The 10,010-nt window shown below is 37.2% G+C and overlaps 1 protein-coding gene across 1 annotated transcript; it reads left to right on the top strand.

The window, feature by feature from the left end:
* Window positions 1-3,454: 3,454 nt before the first annotated feature.
* Window positions 3,455-8,984, top strand: LOC114743925 (proline-rich receptor-like protein kinase PERK9). The gene is given in 9 exon segments (XM_028932124.1): window positions 3,455-5,299; window positions 5,302-5,422; window positions 5,643-6,053; window positions 6,130-6,216; window positions 6,790-6,860; window positions 6,947-7,023; window positions 7,182-7,329; window positions 8,185-8,346; window positions 8,518-8,984. Coding segments are annotated over 9 exon segments (2,247 nt in total). The 5' UTR covers window positions 3,455-4,312; the 3' UTR covers window positions 8,701-8,984.
* Window positions 8,985-10,010: the final 1,026 nt, after the last annotated feature.

Genomic DNA, 10,010 nt, shown 5'->3' with positions numbered 1-10,010 from the left:
CTAAAGGTCGTCGTCAAAGAGATAAGGAGAGTTGGTAGTGGGATAAGAGTATACAAGAGAAAGTCAAGCAGAAAAGAATTTGTTTTAAGGCTATACATTTGTGCAATAGTGAGAAAAGTTGCGAAAAGTATCGTTTGGCGCAAAAAAAAAGACAAAAAGAGTAGTGAGTGAAGCACATTTAAAGCATATGAGGAGTTTTATAACGAGTTAGGAACAAAGACTGGGGGAAGAAATATTTACAAAATTACAAAGCAAAGAAAGAGGAAAAAGAAAGATTTGGACTAAGTGAGGTGTATAAAAGATGAAAATGGTAAAGTTCTAGTTACTGGTAGAGATATTAAGGATAGGTGAGAGGTTCACTTTTTACAAGTTGTTCAATGAGAAAAGCGAATGTGTGACTCAAAACTTGGAGGACTTACTAATTAGCGAAGATGATCAGAATTTGGTTTTTTTTTCCTGTAAGATCTACATTGAAAAGGTTAAGGCAGCTCTTAAGAAAATGGATAATGGTAAAGTCGTTAGACCTGATGGTATTCCTATCGAAGTTTGGAAATGTTTAGGCGAGGAGGGTGAAGGGTGGTTGACCAAGCTTTTTAATGAAATTTTACACTCCAAGAATATACCGGATGAATGGAGGAAAAGTACTTTAGTTCCTATTTACAAGAATAAAAGAGATATTAAAAAATGTGCAAGTTACAGGGGTATAAAACTTATGAGCCATATGATGAAGTTGTGGGAAAAAGTAATTGAACATAGGTTGAGATCAGAGACTTCTATTTCGAAGAACCAATTTGGATTTATGCTGGGGAGATCCACAACAGAAGCAATTTATTTATTAAGGGGGTTTAATGGAAAGATATAGGAGTAAAGGAAGGGATTTACATATGGTTTTTATTGACTTGAAAAAAAACTTATGATCATGTGCTAAGAGAAGTACTTCGGAAGGCTTTGAAAAAGAAACGTGTACGGGTTGCTTATATCAAAACCATACAAAATATGTATAAGCGGGTAACTACTAGGGTAAGAATGTATGGAGGTGAGACAAATGACTTTTCCATTAAGATTGGTCTATATCAGGGATCTTCTTTGAGTTTTCACTTGTTTAATATTGTTCTAAACATTCTAACTGAGCTTATTCAAGAAAAAATCCCTAAGTGCATGCTTTTCACAAATGACATAGTCTTCTGAATCAAAAGAAGAGATTAACTATAGATTGGGATTATGGAGAAGGACCTTGAAGTCGAAAGGTTTTCACTTGAGATAGAGTAAGACGGAATATATGCATTGCAATTTTAGGGGGAACAAGGAAATGGTGATTTGGAGGTGAAGATGGGAGGTCAAATTATTTTTCAAGTGTCAAAATTCAAATATCTAGGATCCTTTATACATAAGGATGGTGAAATTGAAGGTGATATTTCACATATAATACAAGCTTGTTGGTTAAAGTGGAGAAAGGCAACCGGAGTTATTTGTGATAAAAACGTACCTAAGAAGCTTAAGAAAAAATTTTATCAGACTGCAATCAGACCAGTTATATTGTATGATAGTGAATGTTGGATGATAAAGAAAAAAACAAGAGCATAAAATTGGGGTAGCAGAAATAAGGATGTTGAGATAGATATGTGGTTACACAAGAAAAAAATAAGATTCGAAATGAAAATATCCAACCAAGAGTAGGTGTGGCGCCAATCGAAGAGAAAATGGTTGAACATCACTTGAGGTGGTTCTGGTATGTGCAGAGAAAGCTATGTGAGGCCTCAATGAGAAGTGTAGATTAGACAATTTGGAATCTTATACAAAAGAGGTAGAGGAAGGTCAAGAAGAACGCTCAACGAAGTCATTAAACATAACCTCCTGGTCAACAACATTAGCATCGTTGATAGAGCACATTGGCGTCGTGTGGTTGATGTAGTCGACCCTACCTAGTAGGATAAGGCTTGTTATTGTTGTTATTTGTTATTCATGAATTAGTTATCTGAAACTTAAAATAAAAATCAAAAGGAGGAACTGGTAAAGCATAGTAAATAGTTTGGGTAAAAAAAAGTGTAGCAAACAATTAATAAAGTAAATATCATGGAATAATAAAATTTTTAATTAAATTATCAAAATATCAAGTTTGTTAGAACGCGTTGTTATTTACTCATCTGGTCTTATTTATAAAATATTTTTAACATATTTCATATAGACCAAGAAAAATCTTAAATTGTATTAATTTTCTATTAAAATATAACAACTGTTCAACTTTACTCTTATTTATTATATACACCTTTAAAAAAAATAACTATCTATATTATAATAAATAAAAAACAAAATAATGTACTCATGTTAAAAATTTAGTGAAGTGACTTATAAATAGAACTAATAAAACATTCTTTTTATCTTATAATAAGATTAGAGGAGTACTACATAAGTAGAATGAATAGTGAATGAAGTGTAATACATATTTTAAAATAATGGCATTTTATGTTAAATAATCCAAGTATGGAATTTGCTAAATGGGCACTGTGAATAGCCAATAAAATATAGTATTTAGCTAATGAGGTAAATGATTACTGTTTGAATGGTCCTAGATTCAAGAAATGGTGTGATCAAATCCCACCTTAACTAACTTTCTGCCGGGGGGGGTGGGATCCTAACAACGCAACGAGCGAGCACCCAGAGCTCCAATGGCTGGTGAGGGTGGCTTTAAATTATAAATTGTATTATAAAAATATCTTATTTTAAAAATATTTTAGGATATTGTATAATTAAAAATTTAAAGAAAAGTGACAGAAAATGGACAGTTTTTAGACACAAAAAAAACAAAAGCCATCACGAGTCACGGCCAAGGTTACATAAAAATATTTTTTATATGAAAATTATAAGTTCGTTAAGAATCATTACTTTTTTTTTTTTTAAGAATCTGAATCATAACTATGTCTTTTTAGTCCGGAAGAATTATTGCTATCAAAACTTTTAAAAATAAGAAAATTTCAAAAAAAAATATTTTTAAGTTTTAAAATTGCAAATCAACTTTGTTTGTTACACTTTAATAATAACTAATAACATTTAAAAAGCAAATGAAAACACTTCATTTCTGATTTAAGATTTTAAAATTTTAGAGGTATTTTTTTAAAAAAAATTTCTTTTAAAATTATTGGTTATTATTTTTTTAACAGAAAATTCTATCATTATTATAGTAAATAATTAGATTATAAATAAAAACAGAGAAAATATTTTTATATGCTAATAATATATCTAAAAAGCGTTGAAATGTCACCGGCGCCGTTACTTTGCGTAGTACCTTTTTTAATTAAAGGATTAATTATGATTTAATTAATTGTCAAAGTTTGAATCGAATCCCATTGGCGTTGTAATAAGACATAGGAGAAAATAAGCAATAAATAAATAATTAAATATTAAATATATTGATTTTCCAAATTTTTAATATTTTGCCGCATTTCATTTGAATGAATATGGTCCTTTATTCCCCCATTCACAATGGTACAAGACATTTTTCTATATATTTTCTCAGAGCTATACACGCATTCTAGTCGCTTTCACATGGCTCGCAGATTTGGGACCCCACAATCCGTGTTCTTCTTCTTCTTCTTCGAGTCCTGAGCTTTAGCTTCAGCAACGCAGAGGCGTATTTTCAAAACAGAGTCATAGGAAGGAAGCGATTTTCATTTATGTACTATTGGAAAAAAGAACGAATTCGAGGAGTTCGTTGGGTTATTCGATGATTCGATGGGGATTTACTTGATGTTTTGAAGTCTGATCACATCGCGTCTTCTTTTCGAGTCAATTCGTTGGTCCTGTCATATACTTCGATTGAGAATTTTGAAAGTCGGTGATGCTTTCTGGTATCTGCATGCTTCGGACATTGCTGTGATTGGCTTAGATTATATGGATTGAAGTTGATGAACTTTCCAATAGAAATTTGATCTCCCTTGATTGTTCTTGATGTTGGTTGAGCTTTGATTCCACGGCGATCTTTTTGGTTTGGTTCGGGTTTTGCTTCAACGTGTGTTGTGATCTGGGTTTCGGTCTGAAGCGAGTTCAGCGAAACTGAAACGTTTGGGTTTCTGTGAAATTCGATATAGCTTGTTGTGGGAGTTCAGACATTGGTTTCGGTTGGTAGAGTTTGGTACAAGCAGCTTTCATCTTCATGTGAGGTTTTTCAACTTAGGTTTAGGCGTTTTAGCTTCAGGCCTAAATTTTGCACTTGAGTTTGATTTTTGAAATTTTCAACTCTGGTGTGTGTTGTATGTGAGAGTGACGTCAGAGTTTCCAGAAAGAACGCCATTGTTGAGTATTATTATTGCTTACGATGTCGGTGGCGTCACCGTCTCCGGCGGCAGCCACCGCCCCACCACCACCACCAACACCCTCGACCAATAGTAGTGCACCGCCGCCTGCCACCACTCCGCCACCACAATCGTCTTCACCCGCACCACCAGGCAATTCCCCTTCGCCGCCGCCTTCGGCACCTCCGCCATCATCAGCACCGCCTCCGGTGACTCCGTCTGCACCTCCTCCCACTGTCCGGTCGCCCCCGCCAGCACAGTCACCGCCACCTCAGGCATCGACACCCCCTCCGTCTGTCACTCCACCGCCATTGTCTCCTCCTCCACAATCTGTTGCCCCTGCGTCACGACCACCACCTCCGCCTAATGCTACGCCGCCTACTTCTCCTGTACGTTCCCCCTCACCACCACCACAGTCAACGTCTCCACCGGTGAGTTCTCCTCCGCCAGCAAATTCATCCCAATCACCGCCATCTAACCCATCTCCGGTGCCTTCGCCGTCTGCGCCTTCGGCAAATCCGCCAAGAAACTCACCTCCACCCCCGACACCATCGTCAGACCCTCCCCAAAACTCGCCCACGCCTCCTCCACCATCGTCCAACCCTCCGGTAAACTCATCTCGACCACCGACAGCAAGCCCCCCGGGGAATTCATCTTCACCGCCATCATCTGTGCCACCACCGAGTATTTCACCACCTCCGCCGGTGGCTGTGCCACCGCGAGGGTCATCTACACCACCAGCATCAGCACCGCCTGTAAATTTGCCCGCCCCTGAGGCGCCTCAGATGAGTACACCCACTTCTCAACCAAGTCCATCTCCTCCAAATTCCACCCCCAACTCATCTCCGCCGCCACCCATAATTCGGATGGCTCCACCTCCGTCCTCACTTTTGTCACCACCAGCTTCTCAAAATTCCTCCCCACCATCAGAAAGCGGAACAGAAAGTTCAAGCGCCGGTAAAAATGAGGGCATCAGTACGGGCGTTGCAGTGGCTATTGGTGTGGCAGGGGGATTATAGCGCTTACCTTAATTGGAATGCTTATCTGGTGCCTGATAAGGAGGCAAAAGAAACGGGGGCCTGAGAGTGGTGGTTATGTCATGCCATCCACTTCTGGTTCATTACCCGAGTCAGGTAAACTTGTGAACTTTAAGATCTTTATTTCTTTAATATGCTTAGTGGCTCCTACTATCCCTTCTTTATCAGGTCCTTTTTGATTTGGTGGTTTGGTGCTTTGGAAATATAATATGAAAACACCCTCAATAATTGTTCTGGACATGGTTGCAAATATCTAAAACAAAGTCCTTGCAGGCTTTAAACCATTAAACTGATTAAATTCTCTAACGTTGTCCAGATTCATCCTTTTTTAAGACACACTCTTCAGCTCCTTTTGTACAAAGTGGTTCCGGTAGTGACTCTGTATACACACCATCTGAGCCGGGTGGACTAGGCAACTCAAGGACATGGTTTACATACGAAGAACTAATCAAAGCTACAAATAATTTTGCGCCTCAAAATCTTTTGGGTGAGGGTGGATTTGGTTCTGTATACAAAGGATGCCTACCAGATGGGAGAGAGGTAGCAGTCAAACAGCTGAAAGCCGGGGGAGGTCAGGGTGAAAGGGAATTCAAAGCTGAAGTGGAGATTATTAGTCGCATTCATCATCGCCATTTAGTCTCTTTGGTGGGATACTGCATTTTAGACAGCAGAAGGCTCCTCGTCTATGATTATGTCCCCAACAAAACCCTATATCATCATCTTCATGGTAACATTACTGATGGGCTGTGAAGGCTGGCTCACGATGTTGTGATTAACTTTGACATGTTAGTTGAATTTTGCAGGGGAAGGTATGCCGGTGTTGAGCTGGGAAAGACGTGTGAAGATTGCTGCTGGTGCAGCTCGAGGAATTGCTTACCTTCATGAAGATTGTAAATTACCAATCCCTAATTTAATACTATTTTAGATTGGCTTTCATGCATGTACACTTCTGAACAAATACGTAAAATGCCTTTAAAGCATTTGAAAATCTCTGATTGCATTTATTAAATCAGATACTCTTCCATTAAAAATTTGGATGAATTATCACTTAAACATTTGACTGTAGTTTCTACTAAATATGTGATGGTAAGTTTGATATGTAAGAAGATATAATTGGAATATGCAGTAATGGATGTATAAATCCAAGCTTCATACGACGAATTTATTGGGGCAAAGATAGTAATTTATCTTAATCTTAACCCTTTACCAGAAAAAAGAAACTTCTCTTGTGTAGAGTTGTTTAATCTTCTCTATTCGCCTAATATGCTCATGGAAGCACAGTAGTAAGTTTATTGTGCTTTCTTTTTGCTACGTAAAAAGAAAAAAAGGAAGTGGGACAGGCAACAGAATTACGCATGGAACTCTTTCAAACTACAACTTTTTTGTTCTACGTCTTTGAAAAATATTCGTTGTTATTAACAAGAGCTAGCTACTTATGCTGTTGGTTGTTGTGCACGTTTCAGGTAATCCTCGGATCATTCACAGGGATATCAAGTCCTCAAACATTCTTTTAGATTACAACTTTGATGCTCAAGTTTGTTCTGCTTTACTCTTTCAAAGTTTGATATTAATCGTTTAGTTTCTTTCTTTATCTTACTCTTCCTACTTTTCGCATTCCAGGTCTCAGATTTTGGCCTAGCCAAATTAACTCTTGATACAGTTTCACACATAAGCACTCGTGTCATGGGAACATTTGGGTGGGTAATCTTTGATTGGTCTAACATATTGTCTTTCTGAGGTTCTGTTCATTTTGGGAGAGGGAGTTGGCCACTCATTTTTAACCATGGCACGGGTATTAGGTTTCTTCTTGTTTTAAAAAGCTATATTAACTATGTCCATTTTTTTCCTTTTAAAGATATGTTGCACCTGAATATGCATCAAGTGGCAGATTGAGTGAGAAATCTGACGTATTCTCTTTTGGGGTTGTCCTTCTGGAGCTCATTACCGGACGAAAGCCTGTAGATGCATCTCAACCCTTGGGGGATGAGAGCCTAGTTGAATGGGTAAACCTAGATGCTAGTGTTGTTATGATCTCTCTTTTACTACTGCTGCCATCTTTTGCAACTCTTGGTTTTTTGAAGCCGTTAATTTATACTTTTTGTGGTTTTGCTCTCTTTTCTGAATTTCTTCTTTCAATCGTAATCGGTTTTGCATAGGATGTAAAAATGTTTATGATTTTGCGAACCTGTTATTAGAACTATAGCTGCACAGTTTTTCCACTTCTGCCGTGTTTATCTATTTATCTAACTGATGGATTTGATTGCTGCGTGACACGTTATATATCCAAAGATCCAGGAACAAAAACCTCAAATAACTCTGGGCATTCCTTGGGGCCAAAAAATGTTCTTATTTATGATTTTTTCTTTCCTGCTCTCTGTTTAATGTGAGCTTTTGTTCTTGTTGTGGTCGTCGTTAGAATGTCTGAATTTTTATTTTTTGTGATGATAACGTACTGAAATTGTTTTGAGACAAGAAATTTTCTGCTTGTTTATCTTGTTTTCTCATCAAGAGTTTAATGTTTTGGTCTTAGCCTCTTAGGGTTAGTGTGCATAGCTGGATCCGTCTGCGACTTTATCTAGGTATTAGGGTGCTTGATAAGATATTTAATTTGTCGTTCTTTAACTTCAAACCTTATGGAGAAAGAAAAGAAAGGAGGACAGCACTATAAAGTTTGCTGTTGTATCATGCTTGTTGTTTTTGTTTTTGTTTTGTTTTTTTCCTCTTGTTTTTTTTTTGGGGGGGGGGGGGGTTGCGTTTGACGGTGCGTATAAGTAAAAGTCTTGGATAAGTCAACATCTTTACCTTAACAGTGCTATGGCTCATCTTTTCCTGATTAAGGATATCACCGTATTTTCCAGGCTCGACCTCTGCTGAGTCATGCAATTGATAATGAAGAATTTGAAGGTTTAACAGATCCTCGGCTTGAAAAAAACTATGTTGAAAGTGAGATGTTTCGCATGATTGAAATTGCTGCAACTTGTGTGCGACATTCGGCTGCCAAGAGACCTCGAATGGGACAGGTAATAAATTTCATTGGCAGAAAATCTTTAAAACATGTCATTAACTATCAGCATAAATTCATCGTGATTTTTTATTAAAATGACATAACAAGAAACAAAACAATAATGATAATATCACTGGATCATCTTTTTCCTCCCCCACTTTGGCCTGAAATGGATAATCTTTCTCAGGTTGTTAGAGCTTTTGATAGCTTAATAAATTCAGATTTGAACAACGGGATGAGGCCAGGGGAAAGCGAAGCATTTAACTCTGCACAGCAATCTGCAGAAATAAGAATGTTTCGGAGGATGGCATTTGGCAGCCAAGATTACAGCACAGACTTTTTTAGTCAGACAAGTTTGAATTCAACATAGAAGGCTATGTACATACTACAGAGTTATTATTCATTTTGGACCAGTCTATCTTGTCAAGAAAAGCCAAGGGTAGAGATCCTTAGCTGAGTTTTGTTAGTTGCAGTGGCTCAGGCTGACATGCTTCCCTGGAACTGACGGCATCAGGTTCAAAACCTTGATTCTTGTAATATTCCATTTATTCCCCCATAGTATTAGCTTTTCTTTTGTGGCATTTCTTGTATCTTTTGTAATTAAAAAAAAAATGTGCAAGTTGTTTGCTGACGCTCGCGATAAGCTAATATAAATATGTATTTATATTTATATATTAATTGATTGATTTTTTCACATAAAATGGTTGTGCTGCTCTTGGATACCTTTACATACTCTGAGGTTTTATATGAGAAGTGACAACCAAGATACATTTTTTCCTGGCGACTCATGATGCTACATCTTAGAAGAGAAGGGAGATGGACTTTGCGGGAACATTGGGGTTATATGCACTAAAAATGACTAACAATTTATGTATATATCTATATAGGTATATATAATATAATATGTCTTCATTATATTTCTATTCTGAAAAGGGATATGAAAAAACTGCGGTAGATAAAGTAGACAACCTCGACGAACAAAAAGGATAGAAACAGACTGCGTATTGAAGGAAATCAAATGTGAGGTGACTCCTATTATAGACAGCTTTGTGCACAGACTGAAATGTTGATGCAAATTGGAACCTTACCCAGATCCTTGAGAGCCAGAATGGTTAAACCTAGTTTAGAAAAGAAATTCGCATATGAGAAGTCCACAATTATGCCACTGTTATTTTTAAGTAGTTTTGAGGCAGTTTGGGAAGCAGAGTACGTAGCCGTTAATCATGGATGAGCATATGAACATGAAGTAGGCTACGCTAAAAAGTGTATTCATTTGCTTGCCTTTCTACTGATAACGCATTTGGCTACAGGATTCGAGCACAGCCCATGGCCTAACCTCTTTCTGCCCTCTTATTCCCTAAACTTTACATTGGATTCTCATTGTTTGGTCTCACATTCTTCTTCTCTTTTATTCGAACCTCATTGACTTTACTTAGGTCAAATTAAATCCTTTCCACTTGATCCAATCATCATGATTATTTGGTCTTTTCTTTTGATATTTAACTTTGATGCCCTGCTTCTTTTGTCTCTAAACATTAAATATTGATTGATATCCTGCTTAGTTTAGTTCAGAACATGAATTTTGATTGATGCAGATGGTTCTTTTCAAGATGTTGTCTTGGGTCGATTTCTTAATTATATTGATTCTAATTTTGGAATTTGGATTTTCAACGATCAAGC

This window comes from Neltuma alba, unplaced genomic scaffold, assembly GCF_004799145.2.
Source record: "Neltuma alba isolate B1F8T4 unplaced genomic scaffold, ASM479914v2 tig00000675_pilon, whole genome shotgun sequence".
Taxonomy (NCBI): domain Eukaryota; kingdom Viridiplantae; phylum Streptophyta; class Magnoliopsida; order Fabales; family Fabaceae; genus Neltuma; species Neltuma alba.
Note: the sequence above shows the minus strand (reverse complement) of the source record. Positions and strands in the feature narration are given on the sequence as shown.